Source organism: Phyllobates terribilis, unplaced genomic scaffold, assembly GCF_046119375.1.
Source record: "Phyllobates terribilis strain yellow unplaced genomic scaffold, ASM4611937v1 Scaffold_4__5_contigs__length_816908805, whole genome shotgun sequence".
Classification (NCBI taxonomy): Eukaryota; Metazoa; Chordata; class Amphibia; order Anura; family Dendrobatidae; genus Phyllobates; species Phyllobates terribilis.
In genome coordinates this window covers 140,897,154-140,916,217 of record NW_027362764.1, presented here as the reverse complement: position 1 = coordinate 140,916,217, position 19,064 = coordinate 140,897,154, and the positions used below count along the sequence as shown (strand labels likewise).

At 43.0% G+C, this 19,064-nt stretch overlaps 1 protein-coding gene across 2 annotated transcripts in view; it reads left to right on the top strand.

Moving 5' to 3' along the window:
- Positions 1-17,683, top strand: part of LOC141265126 (ATP-binding cassette sub-family B member 5-like) — a 762,083-nt gene extending 744,400 nt beyond the window's left edge. For both annotated transcript variants that reach the window (XM_073677803.1, XM_073677802.1), the window contains exons 27-28: positions 8,183-8,329; positions 17,308-17,683. In XM_073677803.1, the coding sequence (XP_073533904.1) occupies positions 8,183-8,329; positions 17,308-17,505 (345 nt within the window). In that variant the 3' untranslated portion in view covers positions 17,506-17,683. The remainder of the gene's footprint in view (positions 1-8,182; positions 8,330-17,307) is intronic.
- The last annotated feature ends 1,381 nt before the right edge of the window (positions 17,684-19,064 follow it).

The following is a 19,064-nucleotide window of genomic DNA, read 5'->3' as shown; positions in this document are numbered from 1 at the left end:
TCTATGTGGCGGTGACCCGGTCCCGTGGCTCAGGCTGGTCAAACCAGTGACAGTCTTTCTTAGGTTTTGAGGTTAATTGTCCGACTGTGCCACCCGTGGATTGCGGTCAGGGAGTACCACCGCTGCGAGGCAGACTGCTGAGGCTGGTGTTGTGTGCGCAGCAGAGAATGGGATAACTCCCCACGGGAGGAGTATAGCCTCAGGGCAGTGAGTGTGGATGATGGGGGTGATGGTGCACGAGCGCAGCAGGAACGACTCAGAGTCTTTGCAGTGCAGTTCAGGGTCTTTACTGATGATTATAAGGTAGACCCTCCCGGGAGTACTGGCTAGCATAAGAGGCCTGGTCAGTCTGTGAGCAAGCAGCAATACCCCTGGCCAGGTGGAGTTGTAGGCCTCCCCGTCTGTCTGCACTCTTCCTGGCTACCTTGCTGTAAGCGGGTAGAAGTAGCCCACGTCCCTGAGTGTACCTTGTAGTGCTCACCCGTATCGCTGGTGACTTGGGGCCTTCTGTTAGCCTCCGCTCCACGACGGTGGTGCTGGTCCCTTGCTTGTGACTGAGCCTCCGGGTTTCTATGGCCAGAGGACCTGAAATCCCCTGCCGGCTGGTTTCTGCTGCTGGATATATAAGTCCTCACAGCCTCGGACTCCTGTGTCCGGTCCCTATTGTCTTCTGCCAGGGCGAGCTCTGCTCAGCTTCCAGCCCCTCGTCTTTAGCTCCTAGCTCCTACAGAGCTCCTTGCTGTTACTTTCCCTTGCTCTCACTCGGACTCTGACTGTTCTCTGTTCTCTGACTCACTCAACCCCGCCCCAGATCCAGTTTATAAGGGCAGAATTCTCCCCTCCCAGGACTGGGGCAGGAGGATGTTGCATGTTTAAGGGATCCTGACCAGGAAACCTCCCACTTGCTCTCCGACGTAATATCTCTATTACTATGGTGACCAGACCCCTGGGGTGCCACACATGGCTCTTGTAAGGGGCATTGCAGTTCCTCATAATTGTTGGAAAGCCTTCCATTCACTGCTTAGGCCAACAGTGCACAGGAGACCCAGTTGCTATAAATGGAAAAAAAGGTTTAGTTAACGCCCTCTGACCTCCATGTCATTTCCAAGGGGCATTGGAGTTCCTCAAAATTTTTGGTAGGCATTGCACTCACTGTATGCCCTATAACTGTGTAGCCGAACCGCTCCATTTGTTACAGAAACATATCCTACAAGACATATCTGGTTGACTGGCCTGATATTGATGTGAATGGTCTCTGTTCCTCCTGCTCTTTCTCCTTTGCCACTACCTCATCCATCATTTATCACCTGAAGCTTTGTTTTAACGGGAGTCATAGAACTTGGATAGTAGCAGGAAAACATCCAGCAATCCTCGGAGGAGGTAGGATATGCGCCAAAACGCTGACCACCTCAGGCCTAGCCGCTACTACATACATGCGCTTGCATTACAACAAAACAAAGCAGATGCTAACTTCTATCATCCTCATCATGCTCCTCACCTTGGCACTCTCAACTCCCCTGATGGAGAAGCCAGGGCCCACCGGAGGAGTCTGATAGTCCGGTGGGCTCGGCCAATACTGCCCTAAAGCAGGCCAGGCTAAGAAAAGTGTGGGAAAGGTTACCGGGACAAATAGGGGTGGCTGGGGACTGAGTATGGACACCTGGCCACCCCCTGGAGGCTGGGGAGCAAGCGGGGACACCCGGCCACCAGGCGGCTGGGGACTGAGTATGGATACCAGGCCGCCGAAACAGCCATGGCGTGGTGGCCAGATTCTGCCTCCACATGCCTAAAAGGCCCAATTTAAAGTGCAAGCAAGCAAGCAGTATGGTATTGCAGCCTGGGGGTGGGTGGGTGGCAGGCTGCATACTTGCGCTTGCATTGCAAGGAATGGGAGAGGTACAATTGAACACTGCCCTGGGACAAGGACTTGAATGGGGATAGTTGCAAGTCTGCAACGACAGGTGCAAGTTGGGAGGCATCTTCGCATGTACCATGAACAGGGGTTTGGCATGCACACACTACAGCGGAATAGGCTCTCCTTCCCACTAAGTGCACTGGGGAGGGCACAGGTAATGTTTTGGTATACGCGCTTAATCTTATGTATAAGGCACACCAGGACAAATAGGGGCGGCTGGGGACTGAGTATGGATACCTCGCTGCCGAAGCAGCCATGAGGTAGTGGCCAGCTTCGGCCTCCTCCAAACTAAAAGGCCCCATTTCAAGTGCAAGCTAGCAGTATGGAATTGCAGTCTGGGGGTGGGTGGGTGGCAGGCTGCACACTTACACTTGCATTAAAAGAAAACATAGCAGATGCTAACTTCTGTCATCATCATCATGCTCCTCACCTTGGCACTCTCAACTCCAACGATGGAGAAGTCAGGGCCCACCGGAGGAGTCTGGTTCTCTGGTGGGCTCGTCCAATGCTGCCTAAAGCAGGCCGGGCTAAGAAAAGTGTGTGGGGGGATGTTCCAAGGAGAAATAGGGGCGGCTGGGGACCGTTTATGGACACCCGGCTGCCCCCAGGCGGCTGGGGACCGTGCTGTTCCCATGTCTTTTCAGCACTTTATGCATGTGTCACACAGCACATGGCCAGATAAGGTTGTAAAATGTTAAAATGACATTTCCCGGTGAATGCATTTGTCATAGTTGAAAGCAATACAAAAGTGCAAAAACGCATAAAAAATGCTACCTGTGAACATAGCCGAAGGTGTGGAGGAGTATTTTTGTTTTTGGTCATTTATTTTAACTTATACACAAGTCTTTTCCCTGGAAAGGATGTTCCTTAACATATTTTAACATATTTCACAGGAAAAAAGTTTCACTTTCGTTTTTGAACGTTTTATTGTGAGCCCGTAAAAGTGGCTTAATCCCTCTGACCACGTTGTTGACAGCAGTGACCTGGGGGTCAGAAATGCTTCCTGGGGCGATCCCCATGCTGTCCCCATGTCATTTGAGCACTGTCACTATCGTTTTGGCCTTTTAAAAGACTGCCGGGGGTGCCACCGCAAAAATGCTCGAGTCTCCCATAGACTAACATTGGGCTCGTTGCTCGGGTCGAGCACCCGAGTATCACGGCGAGCTCGGCCCGAGCTTCGAGCACCCGAGCATTTTAGTGCTCGCTCAACACTACATTTTACTACCTTATCTGCCCATGTGGTATGTGAGACATGATCAGACACATCATATTTCATTTATGAAGGAAGGACTAAAAGTCACAAAGCCTATTAGTGTAGGACCATCAGATGGCTCTTACTATTGTTATTAGGCCATCAGCTAAGCTTTGTTGTTCCGATTATCCTATACTGTTATTACGTATGTAGTGACTGCAAGAACTGCACAAAATTTGGAAAAACCCCAATACCCCTTTGAAGAAACATAGAGGAGGGCCTCAGTTTTAAATATGTTCCTATAATAAAGGAGCGGGTGTCCTATACTTTTATTTCATATGCAGTGACTGCAAGGCCTGCCCAAAATTTGGAAAAACCCCAATACACCTTTTAAGAGACATAGAGGAGGGCTTCATTTGAAAAAAAAATCCCATTATTAAGGAGCGGGTCTCTTATACTGTTATTGCATATTCAGTGACTGCAAGTGCTGCCAAAAATTTGGACGCACCCCAATACCCCATTGAGGAGATGTAGAGGAGGGCCTCAGTAAAAGAAATGTTACTTTTATAAAGGAGCGGGTCTCCTAATACTGTTATTGCGTATTATAAGGTGGCTAACGGACACATGGTTGATGGGAGGTATGTATCACAGAGATGGCTGTCCTTTGTGATGTAATCTGGAGTGTTTCTTTAGGGCACGTAAGCACTAAGGACTGTGTGGTGCGCCTGCGGCTGGGTTACGGGTAGTTGGAGAGATGGGTGGGTCTAGCTAGCCACATACCTCACCTTTGGATGTGGTTAAGATATAAAATGGAGGCTGTTGTTTGGCACATGGTATGTGTCTTTGGAGGGAGAAGGCATCCTGTGTATTGTTATCTCCAAACTGAGCCATTAAACTGGACACTATCCAGCCTGTGTGCCTACAGGACTGGATAACCAAAGACTTTGCCTAAAGGACTGTTCACTTTGTTTTTGCCTGAACTAAAGGCTGTTTGTTTTCCTTTTGCTATTGAGCAGTTTTTGAAAGCAATAAACCGACATGGACATTTAAATGAAACCGCTTCCTGTTGGCCTCCTGACTCATCCAAGTGAGTAGAAACCCCACAACTGGTGTTAGAAGTGTGGGCAGCGTTCCCAGCACATATGTGTGACTGCTACAAGACGTACTGCATGTTTTGGGTGAAGTCTGCCATAAGCCAGCAAGCAACGTCCGGCAGCATGGAGGAGTTGATAAAGCAACTGGTGCAGGCTAACCTCCAACAGCATCAACAGTAGCAGCAGCTGTGGCAACAACAGCAGCAGCAGTGGTAACAGCAGCAGCAGCACAAGCATCAGATGGAACTCCTAGCCGAGGTGATCCGTGGCAGGGCAACCTCCCCAAGTCCAGATGATGACTCACATGTCAGGAAGACGTTAAGGAGAGCCCTGCAGAAAATGACCCCTAGGGATGATATAGAGGCCTTTTTGACGGGGTTCGGAAGGGTTGCTGAGAAGGAGAAACTTCCACCACACCAGTGGGCAGAGGTGCTACTTCACTGGGGAGCACCAGAAGGCTTATTATGAATTTGCCTTGCAGGACGCCAAAGAGTATGGAAAGCTAAAAATGGAAACTTTGCGCTCTTCGGGGTGACAAAGACTGTCAGGGCGCAGCGGGTCCACCACTGGGCGTATTTCCCTGACAAACCTCCTCGCTCCCAAATGTTTGACATTTTGCACCTGGTCCAAAAATAGCTGCTGCCCGAGTCCTCTACACCTACACAGATGGTAGAGCGAGTCGTCATGGACTGGTTTGTGTATTTCCTGCCAAGGCCAATTCAGACTTGGGTTTCCCAGGGTGATCCCCGGAATGCCGATGAACTGATCGGACTGGTCAAGAGATATCAGGGGATTGAAGGTTCCTTGGGAAGGCAATCCACTCCATACTGAGGATCCCAACAGGGGGCGGAGTTCCATAAGTGGGTGGGGCTTCCAAGGTCCAAAGGGGTGGGAGAGGCAATGCCCAAGGTCCCTATGGGTGATATCTTATGCTGGATATGCCACGGCCCAGGCCATATATATTGTCCCCTGACCCCCGAGCAAATGGACTGCAGCCTGGGATGCCGCTGTTCATACTCTGCGTATCCAGCCCGCAGTGTAAACTGTCCACCCAGCGAGGGGACACAAGCATGTCCCATGAAGGTAAATGGTTGGCAGGTAACTGGACTGCTAGACTCCGATGACCCTTGTGAGGGCCACACTTCCTCTTCAACCGATCCCAGGAAAGAAATTTGACATATGCTGCGTTCATGGTGATGCTAAAGACCCCCCCCCCCCCCCCCCGTGGCCAGAGTGGACATTAAAACGGCCCAAAGTACTGACTCCCACGAGGTCCGTGTCATCCAGGACTTGTTGCACTCTATTATTATAGGCCGGGACTTTTTGTTTATTCTGGGATTTGTGAGGGAAGGGTTCAGTGTTCAGTGGCTTGGATATGAAACCAGTTAACCGTGAAAAGGTATCACCACACCATCAGATGGGTTTTCCGTCTGTGTTCTTGTGGGGGAAGAGGAGGTAGCGTCCTCTAAGACTGACATTCCTAAGTTAGGGGTGACCAGCGAGACCTAACTCTGAGGGAAGCCTTTAACAATGTCACAGTCATAAATGGGATTGCACAGTAGTCGAGGGCTGACACTAGATTTCCCCATTTTATGTTGAGTGGGGAGTTGTTGTACCGGGTTACGAAGGGAGGGAGGAGCTTGTGGAATAATTATTGGTACTGGGGCCCTAAAGATGGAGGGTTTTGGACGTGGCACATTCACATGTCTTGGGTGGACATCTGGGAGTGGAAAAAAATGCAGGAACTAATCGTGCAGAGGTTTTCTTGGCCCAGATGTCACCGGGAAATAAGTATTTCAGGTCCTGCCCAACGTGCCAGTGAACCGCCCCCACCTCTAACTTTCAAAGTCCCCTCGTGCCATTGCCATCATTGAATTGTCGTTCGAGAGAATTGCTATGGACTTGGTCGGTTCCCTGGTTAAATCTGCTCGTGGCCATAAATATATACTGGTCATATTGGACTATGCCACCCGCTATCCTGAAGCATGAAACTATCCCCCTGAGAAACTCCTCCGCAAAGAGTATAGCTCGCGAATTGGTCCACGTTTTTTCCTGGACACGGTTACCAAGGGAGATCCTAACCGACCAGGGAACACCCTTCATGAGTAAGGTGAAGAGGCAATTGTGTAAGGCCCGGCAAATTTCCCAACTGAGAACATCCGTGTACCAAAGACCTTGTGGAAAAGTTCAGCAAAACTTTGAAGAGTATGCTAAGGAAGGCCATAGAAAAGGACAATAGAGACTGGGACTGTCTCCTGCCGTATCTCTTGTTCTCTATCCGAGAGGTTTCACAGGCCTCTACTGGGTTCTTGCCATTTGAACTTCTGTATGGCCAACATCCACGGGGTCTTCTAAATGTAGCAAAGGAAACCTGGGAAGCCGAAGTCACACCCCACAGGAGTGTCATTGAGCACATTGCCCTGATGCAGGAAAGGATTAAGAAGGTGATTCCCATTGTAAAAGGATATCTCCTCCAGGCACAAGAGGCGCAGGCCAGGGTCTAGAACCGATCAGCCACAGTGCGGCAGTTCAATTCTGGTAACTGAGTCCTCATGTTAATTCCTAACGTGGAAAGTAAGTTCTACCATGTCAATCTCATCAAGCCGTGGAAAGACAGAGAGGCTGTTAAAGCTCCGTGCTTGCTGGTCAAATCAGTAGGCGAGGTTAGAGGATTCGCAATAGCTGACACACTGACGAATGCCCAAAACCAGCAGTGTCGGGAATTGCTGCAGAAGGACAGGGATCTGTTCTCAGAATTGCTGGGGTGCACAAAGTTCATAGAATATGAGGTTCTGACGGAGCCACTGATGCGGGTGAACTTGAAGTCCTGTCGAATTCCTGAGGCCCGACGAGAGTTGATCTCCAAAGAAGTAAGTCGTATGCTGAAAATCGGGGTCATTGAGGAATCCAACAGCGGTTGGTCGAACCCGATTGTCCTGGTCCCAAAACCCGACAGCGAATGGAGGTTCTGTAATGACTATTGGAAATTGAATGAGGTCTCCAAATTCGATGCATATCCGATGCCGCATGTTGATGAGCTGCTAAAGAGACTTGGGCCAGCAAGGTACATATCCTTCCGTCAAATCCAAGGTGGTTATTGGCAGATCCCCATGTCAGAGGGAACCAATGAGGAGACTGCATTTTCCAATGCTTCCAATTTGTCCGGATGCCATTTGGACTGCAGTGGGCCCTCTGCCACCTTCCAGAGCCACGGATTGAATCCTTGCACCCCATAAGAAATACCTGGAGAAGTGAGATGCTCGGGCGAGTACCGATCAATGCTGCTCATTCATCACTAGTGCTGTGGTAAATGGAACCATGAATTCTGCTGTCTACCATAAAATACTGAAGGAGAATGTTCGGCCATCTGTTCTTGACCTCAAGCTGAAGCACACTTGGGTTATGCAGAAGGACAATGATCCAAAACACACCAGCAAGTTCACCTCTGGATGGCTTAAGAAATACAAAGTTAAGACTTTGGAGTGGCCTAGTCAAAGTCTTGACCTTAATTCGATTGAGATGCTGTAGCATGACCTTAAAAAGGCAGAAACCCTCCAATGTGGCTGAATTACAACAATTTTGCAAAGATGAGTGGCCAAAATTCCTCCAGAGCGTTGTAAAAGACTCATTGCCAGTTATTACAAACGCTTGATTGTAGTTGTTGCTGCTAAGGGTGGCCCAACCAGTTATTTGGTCTAGTAGGCAATCACTTTTTCACACAGTGCCCTGTAGGTTTGGATTTCTTTTTCCCTTAATAATAAAGTCCTCCATTTAAAAATTACATTTTGTGTTTACTTGTGTTATCTTTGTCAAATATTTAAATTTGTTTTGTGATCTGAAACATTGAAGTGTGACAAACATGCAAAAGAATAAGAAACAGAAAGGGGCAAACAATTTTTCATATCACTGTATATCTGTTGTCTCTCGTGTGCCATATCACGTCTTCATTAAGTTTTCCATAAATGTGTTTCCTACCCATAGAAATATAACACATCAGTTGGAGCTAAAGGCACTCAGCTCTCTGGGGGTCAGAAGCAAAGGATCGCTATTGCCCGAGCACTTATACGTTCACCAAAAATTCTGCTGCTTGATGAAGCCACCTCAGCGCTAGATAATGAGAGTGAAAAGGTAAGATATGTTGATAATCCCATTCCTTTCTTCACTAATCTACAAGTAGTACAGTTACTATAACACTTAATCAGAATTTATTACAGTGAATTAGTAAAGAAGAACATATGTAGCTTGAGGCCTGCCTGGAAGTAGTGGACCCTCTGGGGTGACAATGGACTTGATGTGGGTTGTACTTGGGCTCAGAGTCTAAGGAATTCTTTAGATGGAAATATGGACTACATGGCAGAGAATCCTTAGTTCACTTTCACCAGAGAAGTCCTCATTGGACAAAGCGACATGTAGATGGTCAGAAGACTTCAATTTACAGTTCAGGATAGTGATGGCATCTGTTTACTGTCTGTAATTTTCACAGACCCATAGCTTTGTATTGTTACCTTTCCATGATACTGGAAAAAAAAGACGTGTCTCCATTATTTTTACATATAGTCCGCAAAAAAAGAAAAAAAAAGCAGAACACGTGAACAACATCATAGAGTAGACAAAGAGTAGATTTTTTTCAGCTCACCCCTGTTGAGAGACTTCAGTTGTAGTCCAGTATTGGAGCCAAATGTGGATTGAACTTGCACAGAAAAAAAGGTGATCCATCTCCAGTTTAAAATGTAGAAAAAAGCTTTATTATATATATATATATATGTAACGTGTTAGTACATCCAATAGAGATTCAGTTGGACAGGAGGAAAAACCATAGGTATAGGTTTAGTTCTTAAACTAAGAACACATAGTGTTCGAAATGCGTTTCGTTTTCTTTACCTATGGTTTTTGCTCCTGTCCAACTGAATTTCTATTGGATGTACTAACACATTACATATATATATTTTAAAAATGATCAAATGGGGGCGTGGCCTGGGCTCTGCTGTATGTAGACACAGGAGAGCTCAGCTCTTGGCTGGCATTAGCCCAAAAGCGACATCAAGCCTATAAAAAAGAGATTTCCCCACAGGATGAAACAGAAATAAATACATGAAAGCCTCAGGTTCATTTTAAGACCTTTCCTGAGAAGATTGGACTAGAATTGGCCGTGGCACAACCTTTTAATCAGAACAAGGCCAGGAGTTTGAGGCCTGTGCTGTCCCCTGTAGCACTACAATGAGGAGGTAGTGGCGGGATGGGGACACTGTTGAGGACGCCATCTCTGCCCCGCTCTGCAATCCACCAGGCCCAGACCCTGGGATTACAAAGCAAAGTATTGGCACTAACCCTCTCATCATTGGAGAGGACGAAATTTGAGGAGGCGGCAGGACCCACGATCTGCGAACACCGGCAAGGAGGGAGAGTAGCCAACATCGCATTGGAGATCGCAGACCAGACCAGTTCCAGGATGGAGAAGAAGACATCTTTGGACAACTACTGGATCCCCTGACCCACCCCACGATCTGAGGAAGAGGAAATCACACCGGAGGATTCCCTTCCCTGCTACTTTACCTGTCTTCTGTGAGGGAAACGCCTGGAGAGGTCACCATGGTGATTGGAGATGCAATAGAGATCAGCCGCATTTGGGAATGCAGCTGCAAAGTGAGGTGGTCAGAGCGGAGCTGAGCGAGAACAGAGCCGGGATCGACTGGCAAGAAAGTGGCCCTAAAAGAAAGAAGACAGGCAAGTGAGAGATCCCCTTCTCATCCCCATACCTGCTTTCTAACTCTTTATACACTCAGCTCCCCCGGCATCATAGCTAAGTCCTTATACACTCGGTTCTCCCCGGCACCACAGCTAAGTCTTCACATACTCAGCTTCCACGGCATCGCAGCTAAGTCCTTATGCACTCGGTTCTCCCTGGCATCGCCGCTAAATCCTTATATACTCCGTTCTCCCCGACATCGCAACTAAGTTAAGTGACGGACACGGAGAACGCCGGCAATTGGGAACGGAGCTGAATAGAACTGAAAGGAGAGTGACACCGCTACTGCGTCTGCGTTAACTACTTATAACACAGTATACAACGAGGACGCAAGAACGGTGCATAAAAGAACACTATCCATAGCTGAAAGCTCCGCTTAGCTCCAGGAGGGGCTTAGCTTTACCTTGACTGAGGAAGACTTAATAAGGATAAATCTGTCATCGATAAGTAAAGACTAATACTAAGCCACTTTACAGGTTTAAAGCAAAGCATTATAGTTCTACATTGTACTGTTACTTTGTGTCTTTTCATAGTAAAGGGTTAATCACATTACCTTACTTTACTAACCTTTATACTAGATTTTCAGCAGTAGAAGTAACTGCTTATCATCTGCTGCATAGGATATAATAAGTACTACTCTGGGTGGTTAACTCACTGAACAAATGAGTGCTAACCATAAGACCAATAAATTAATGGGAACTTCCAAAATAATTCCACATCTAAATTCAAGCAGAAAAAAGTAAACGTTACACAACATCACTCATATTGCACCAACCCGGAGGACTCTCCAAACTATATTAGTCCTACCAAATCAAGGTCACCCATTAAACGTAACGAGACTAAAACAGAGCTCAAAAAGGGTAATAATATAATCCTAAACAGCAAAAAATCCACTCCAAACAACAACTCAACTAAAATGTCAGAACCATTGAATCCCCCTCATACTCTACAACCCCCTTATGACAGTCCTCCAGAAAAGGAGGTGGATTCATCCTCCTCACATAAAAGGCCCAAACCTGGCAGCTGGAGCCAAAAAACTCCAGGTTCTCATGGAGACTCTGATTCAGAGACTGAATACAGAGACTCCTCTCCTAACTTTAGCCCGGAGAGAAATAGGCAAAAAAAAGACAACCCCTCTCAGGCTCCCGACACAGAAGATCTCCAATCATGGAGTCTTACAAACATACCTCCCCCGAAAAATGACACCGAGACATATATGGCGAACTTGGTTAAAGCCATCAACAATAGCATGATGCTTAACTTTGAGAAACAGGCAGTTTTATTTCAGTCATCTCTGGAGACTTTCAACAAGAGGTTGGAAGATAGCGAGGATAGGCTTATAAAAGTAGAAGAAAAAACAGAAAAAATCTCCCATGAAAATCAAGAGACACAAAAAGAAATAAACAAACTTAAGTCCAAACTAGCCGATCTGGAGGATCGCAATCGACGGAACAATATGAAAATTCGTGGCATCCCTCCAAATGGCCTTGTAGGCTATGTCAAATCTCTATGCAAAAAAATCCTCCCTGTGGCTCCTGATTCTGAACTATTTATAGACAGAATCCATAGGCTACCACGCCCAAATCACATCCCAGCCGACTCACCCAGAGATACCATCATGCGTATACATTTTTATCATATTAAAGAAAAAATTCAAAGCTTTCTAAAAGAATTCAAAACTTTCCAAGAACCATTTGATCGCTTGAAAATATATGCGGACCTCTCCAAGGAGACTATAGAGGCCAGGAAATACTACAAAGAGGCTACTACTGCGTTAAGAAATGAAGAAATAATAAATAAGTGGGGCTTCCCTCTGAAGCTACTGGTATTCTTTGGGGGAAAACAATTCCCCTTTATAGTCCCAAGGATGGACTCAAATTTATCACTACCCTTAAGAAAGATTCCTCCTCCATGACAACCCATTTCCTGCCTCTTCCTAAACGCTGAAAAAAAAACAACCCAAACACTATTAGGATGTTTACAATTAACCAATTCTGTCTTAAACTTTGTTAAGGTAGTGTTTTACTAATCTTTGGTTCAAACAAGTTTCTCTGTTTACCCTCGACTTTTCATTTGGGGATCTCTTCGTGCGATAGGGCTAAGACCCAGGAACTTTCACATGAACTTTCCCCGGATTACAGTTATCCTACATTTTAGTAGGAACTCTCTGAGGACTCTGTTTTAATTATTTAGTGTATTATATGCAATACCTGTTCTTTATAATACTGTGATACTAATTTGTACTGTTATTGTTCTAGTGTTAAATATTTAAGTATATTTAAGTTACATCTAGATCCTACCAAGTCCAAACCATTGTGAAAGCAGTCCATTCATCTGAATTCTGCACGAAGGTAATTTGCTACTATCAAGAACCCATTACCAATTTACTACTTATAATGAGTTTAAACATCCTCACATACAATTTTAGAGGTCTGAACAGCCCGCACAAAAGATTTACACTCTGGAAAGAACTCAATAAACATCAAGCAGACATCATATGCTTGCAAGAAACAAAATTTGCAGAGGATAAACAACCCCGATTTCAACGTAAAAACTACCCCAACATATTCAAGTCTATGAATAAAAAGAAAAAAGCAGGTGTAGCAACCATAGTAAAAAATACAATTCCCTTCAAATTAGAAGAGGAATTCCACTACACGCAGGGTAGGTATCACATCCTAATATGCCAAATTAACAACCAATTATGTACTATAGTAAATGCGTATGTCCCCAACTTCAGACAAACAACATTCCTAGACAAACTAATGAAAAAAGTTTCAGAAAAAAAGAAAGGAGACCCAATAATAATGGGTAACTTTAACATAGTCCCAGGTGGACATATGGATTCCTCAGCCCCCAAAAGACACCTGTACGCTACTTTAAGTAACTGGTTGGCCAAAAACGAGTTATTTGATACATTTCGATGTATTAACACTACATCTAAAGAGTATTCTTTCTTTTCAGATACCCACCAATCTGCCTCTCGTATTGACCTAATACTCACAGATGTATTTACCATCTCTAAATTTACTTCTATCTCTATCAATGCCAAAACATTTTCCGATCATGCCCCTGTCACAGATAAAGTTAGCATAGGCCCCGAACTTAAAAAAATGACTTCCTATGGAAATGCAATTCTACACTCCTACACACCCCTGAATATAAAACCATTATCGAAAGCAGTTTGAAAAACTATTTTAAAGAAAACAATGATAAATCACTCAAACCGTTCACATGCTGGAACGAACATAAGGCAGTGATACGTGGAGTCATGATTCAACTCTCTTCCACCCACAAATTCTATGATGAGACGTATAAAGCGAAAAAGAATTTTTAATAGAATAGATAAGGTAATGTCTGAAAACGTTACAATTAAATCCCATCCCGAAGACATAGTTGAAATTTTTGCAGAATATTACTATAACCTTTACAATATAAATAAAAAAAGTCCCTAACCCTGAACCCAGTAAGGATACCATAAACTATTTCCTCTCCTCCATTAACCTCCCCCAAATTAACAAACAAAATCTAGAAGATCTCACATCTCCCTTCACTGACCAAGAGATCCTAGATACAATCAAACATCTAAAATCATGCAAATCTCCTGGCCCCGACGGTTTAATTAATGAGTACTACAAAATTTTTGATCAAATTCTGGCCCCCCAACTCTCCCAAATATTTAAACACGCATCAATTACAGGTGCATTCCCTCCCGAAATGCTAGAGGCCAATATTACACTTATTCCCAAGCCCAAAGCAAATATAGAAAATGTGAAAAACTATAGGCCAATCTCCTTAATTAACACCGATGTAAAAATCTATTCGAAATTAATAGCAAACAGACTCAAAAACATTCTCCCTCACATCATTAATGAAGATCAGATCGGTTTTGTTGGAGGTAGACAACCCACTGAAGGAACAAGAAGGCTAATCAACATAATAAAGAGAATTAACACCTTTAAATCCCCCGCAATTTTTGTAGCACTGGATGCCGAAAAGGCTTTTGACAGGCTGAATTGGGATTATTAGATTTCCACGCTTGCAAAATTCGGCTTCAATAATAAATTCATTTCTTCAATTCTGGTGCTTTATTCCAACCGAACAGCAAAAATATACGCAAACAACCACCTCTCCAGCCCCATTATGATCTCCAATGGAACAAGACAAGGATGCCCTTTATCCCCCCCTTCTCTTTTGCAATAGAACCTCTTGCACAAAAAATAAGAGACAGCCAGAATATCAAAGGTTTTGATTCAGGCCCCCGTCAATTAAAAATCAATTTATTTGCGGATGATATTTTCCTTACTCTCCTAGACCCAGTAATATCTATGAGTGAAATCTGACCCATCTTAGAGGACTTCTCTAAGATCTCATATTTTAAAATCAACCAAGAAAAATCAAAAATAATGCACTTTAATCTAAGCAACGTTCAGATAGAAAAAATAAAAGAGGAATCCCAATACGGATGGGTTGAAGACGAACTAAAATATCTAGGAATAATCATAGCAAAAAATATCAACACATTAATAACCAGAAATATGGAGTCATTAATTAACACCGTTACAAAAGACATACTTTTCTTTAATGACAAAGACCTCTCATGGACAGGTAAAACTCTGACAATCAAAACCATCACCCTCCCAAAAATACTATATATCTTTAGGAATCTACCCCTCATCATTCCTTCCTCCTATATTATTAAATTACAAAATTTAGTTAATTCCTTCATATTTGGGGAAAAAAAAGAAAGAACACCCACTAAAACTCTTTACAAAACTAAAATGAATGGAGGACTGAGCCTTCCCAACATTGACGCTTACCACTGGGCCAATATTATAAAGCAGAGCCAATATTGGCTGATCCAAGAAGGTACACCTGCATGGTTATATATATAAAATCTCTTAAATAATAATATCCCCCCAAGTAACACACTTTATAAAAAAACTTATTCAAAAAGTTTCAATACAAGCCGGCACATCCAATCTTTCAAGCAGCAATACTAGCATGGAAAAAATTATCTAAAATCAAAAATAAAAACTCAACTAACTGAAATATGATAAATAACTTCCACCTTACCTTCATTTCCTCTTTATATAACAAGTTTATTCCCCTACACTGGTCAGACTTAGGCCTAAAAAAGTTAAAAGACATCCACGATGGAAAAAAATTCCTCCCCTTCATAGACCTCAAAAGTAAATTCAAACTTACCTCAACTGATTTTCTCTACTACATCATGATTAAAGATTTTGTATCTCGATTCCTTTCAAACAATCGATCAACCTCTGAGGTGTTGATAAAAGTTATGTGCAACCCCAACCACAAACTTTTCTGGAGCCTCATATTTATTTACAACCACTTTAATGAGGACAATTCATTGATCAAAAACTCCTCCATGATCAGGTGGGAGAAAAGAATTGAGATCCACATTCTCACTGGAAGAGTGGGAAGATGCCATAAGTTTTACCTATGCTTCAAACATCTCGATGTCACTACATGAAACATACTTCAAGACACTTTCCAGGTGGTACTTCACTCCTGTCAGGCTCTCACACATCGACTCAAATAATTCTCCTAGGTGCTGGAGGAATTGTGGCCTACAAGGCAACCTCTTACACATTTTCTGGGACTGCCCGAGAATCAAGAAACTTTGGGCTCAAATTTCCAAATTAATTAGTAAATTAAACAATAACCCAATCACCTTGTCTCCAAAAATGGCACTTCTCTCACTGGGTATGGAAGCAGTCGACGCATCAGTAAAACTGCTCATTAATCACATACTCTTAGTGACTAAAAACTCCATAGCATTTAATTGGAAAAATTCAGAACCTCCTCTATACTCAGTAATAGTAGAGAGAATTGATCTACACAAATCTTTTGAATTCAGATTTGCAAGTCAGAATGATTGCCTAGCTAAATTCTGTAAAAAACTTGAACTGCTGCACAAACTACTTTCCTTAAATTTAACCATACTGACTTAACAGTCGGAATATCGTCTTTCACAAGTAAAACAAATAAGAATGGACTTCTAACCATAATTGATTTGTTGAGTTAGTTTCCCAACGTTGGGACCTTGTTATGACTTTATTATTTCTTTCATGTTATTATAATGTCATCTATGTTCAAACTGGCTCACTCAATAGAGTACTCTATGTCCCTTCCCCTTTCCCCCTCCACACAAATGTAATTGCTTTAAAACTTAATAAAAAATTATTGGGAAAAAAAAAAAAGATCAAATAAAGATTTTTTCTACATTTTAAACTGGAGCTGGATCAACATTTTTTTTTCTGTGCAACAACATTATAAACCATAATGGGTACATGTTCTATCCGTGAGAATTAAGGATAAAACATAAATGTGTTATGCAGACGTCTGAATGAGGCCTAAGGCTATGTTCACATAACGTTTGTATATATGTTCAGTGGCTCTGTTGGGGCATTCAGTCGAACGCCTGCAAAATGAGATTCGGGGCTGCTGACTATAATCATGCAGATGGAGTCACAGTGTGCTCTGTGGTGCTTAAGTTTCAGCTGTATACACCTAGTTGAAGTGGGAAGAAAGATGTAGTCAACTAAGTACAAAACAACTCTTCCACTGACAGCTTTATCGGTTTTGCGGAGGCAGTGAATTATTGTAAGGCTACGGTCACACTATCGTATTTGGTAAGTATTTTACATCAGTATTTGTAAGCCAAAACAAGGTAGGAAACAATCAGAGAAAGAGTATAATAGAAATACATGCACCAATTCATTTTTGACCCACTCCTGGTTTTGACTCATAAATACTGATGTGAAATACTGACCAAATACTGATAGTGTGAATGTGGCCTAAAGCTAGCAAGTGGAAGCCACCTAAAGAAGCATGCTACTTCTTACAAGCCATTTTTACACATTCAGTATTTTGTAAGTATTTTACATCAGTATTTGTAAGCCAAAACTAGGAGTGGAACAATCAGAGGAAAAGTATAATAGAAACATGTCACCACGCCACCCACTCCTGGTTTGGGCTTGTAAATACAGATGTAAAATAATGACAAAATACTGAACATGTAAACGTGGCCTTTACCATCTTACGGTTTATGAACCTTTAAGCAGTTAAAAGAGGTAACAAAAGACTGAACATGTTCATAGAAATGTCATTTTTACATTGCTGTGCAGTATGTTCACTTTTTACGGTGGTTTTGCGACACTTTTTCAGGTGGGTTCCAAGTAGATTCCACCTGATAAAGACATTGTTTGCACATTCAGAACCTTTTGAGTAGATTTTTCAGCCCCTAAAAAACTTAGTGTGAACATACCCTTTAATGTTGTTCCATATTATTGTAATTCTATCACTTAAAGCCATAATTTTCTCTTCTATCCAGATCGTACAACAAGCGCTTGATCAAGCCAGGAAAGGAAGGACTTGCATCATGATCGCACATAGACTATCTACAGTCCAGAATGCCGATGTTATTGTTGTCATGAACAATGGAACAGTGATAGAAATAGGAACTCACCAGAAGCTTCTCAGTAACCAAGGGGCATATTTCCAACTAGTAAATGCACAAAATATAACTTAGATGAAATGCTCTGAACTGCTGCAAAACAATATCAATATGAAGCCTTGAAACCTAAAAGTCTGCTTAGCTGCTGCTAGAAGAAAGCCAATGAGCATTCCAAAAAATCTATTTTTATTTTAAGGGGTATTCCCATCTCCAAGATCCTATCCCAATATGTTGTAGGTGTAATAATAATAATAATATTAGCAAATATCTCCAATTAGATATGTAGTATAGTATTTTTGATTCGCTATCTCTCTTACCTCATGTGCAGGCATTGCAGGACCTTAGGTGTCCATGGTTACGACCACTGGCAACTTGCTAACTAACTGTGACTTTATCAGTGGACATAACCATGGATACCTAAGGTCCTGTGATACCTGCACATGAGGGAAGAGATATGGTGAATCATAAATACTATACTTCATTTCTAATTGGAGATATTTGCTAATATTATTATTATTATTATTACACCTACTACATATTGGGATAGGATCTTGGAGATGGGAATACCCCTTTAAGCCTTATGTAACTGCTCTATATAACATATGATAAGTGGACTAGCGGTAGATTTTGCAATGTATGCACTAATAAACAAGCCATATTTATCTAATGTTTAGAATTGAAGAACATAATGTTATACATGTTATTTCGCATTATAACTGCTTACTCACAATATTAATTGCATTAAATTATATTTAAAAATTAAAAACATGGACATAAATTTTTGTGACTAGAGATGAGCAAATATATATAGGCATGGACATTTAACTATGCATGGATGTATGGATGATGCAATCTAGTGAAAAATAGTTAGGACATTAAACTACACTGTGTGAACTGTAAGGCTATGTGCCCACGATGTAGAAATGCTCAGGATTTTTTCCTGAGCGTTTCTGCATCTCCCTGGCAGAAAAAAACGCATGCGGATTGTACATGCGGATTGTATATGCGTTTTCCTGCCAGGAACATGCGGAAATGGAGCGTTATTCACTGACATTTCCGCATGCGGATTGACAAGCGCTTTCCAAGCGATTACCATCACTTGGAAAGTGCTTGACAACTAGGTCACACTATATAAATCCATGCAAACAGCATGGATTTATATAGTGTGACCCGAGAGAGTGGTAAAAATAAATATATACTTACCCTCCGATTGCCCCCGGTGTCCCGCTCACTCCCTTCTCCCTTGCTGGCAACAGTGAATTGAAAGACCTACCGACGTCAGCGTCGCGTGACCCGTCACATGACTCTGACGTGAGCGCAGGTCCTTCAATTCACTGCAAAGTGCCGGGAAGCAAGTAGGAGCGCAGCGCGGGCCGACAGAAGGTAAGTATACATTTATTTTATATTTTATTCTTTTTTTACAGATTTTTTAATGGTACCAGGGTGTGGATGAGACTCCCCTCTCATCTACACCCGGGTACCATCCGCACATTAGAACGCTTGAATTACGCATCTACATATACAGTGACACGTAATCCATGCGGTCTAATGCAAGTCAATGGCGGCGAAGACGCAGCACTTCCGCAAAATAATTGGTAGTGCTGCGTTTTTTTCCACAATGATAATCCGTAGCG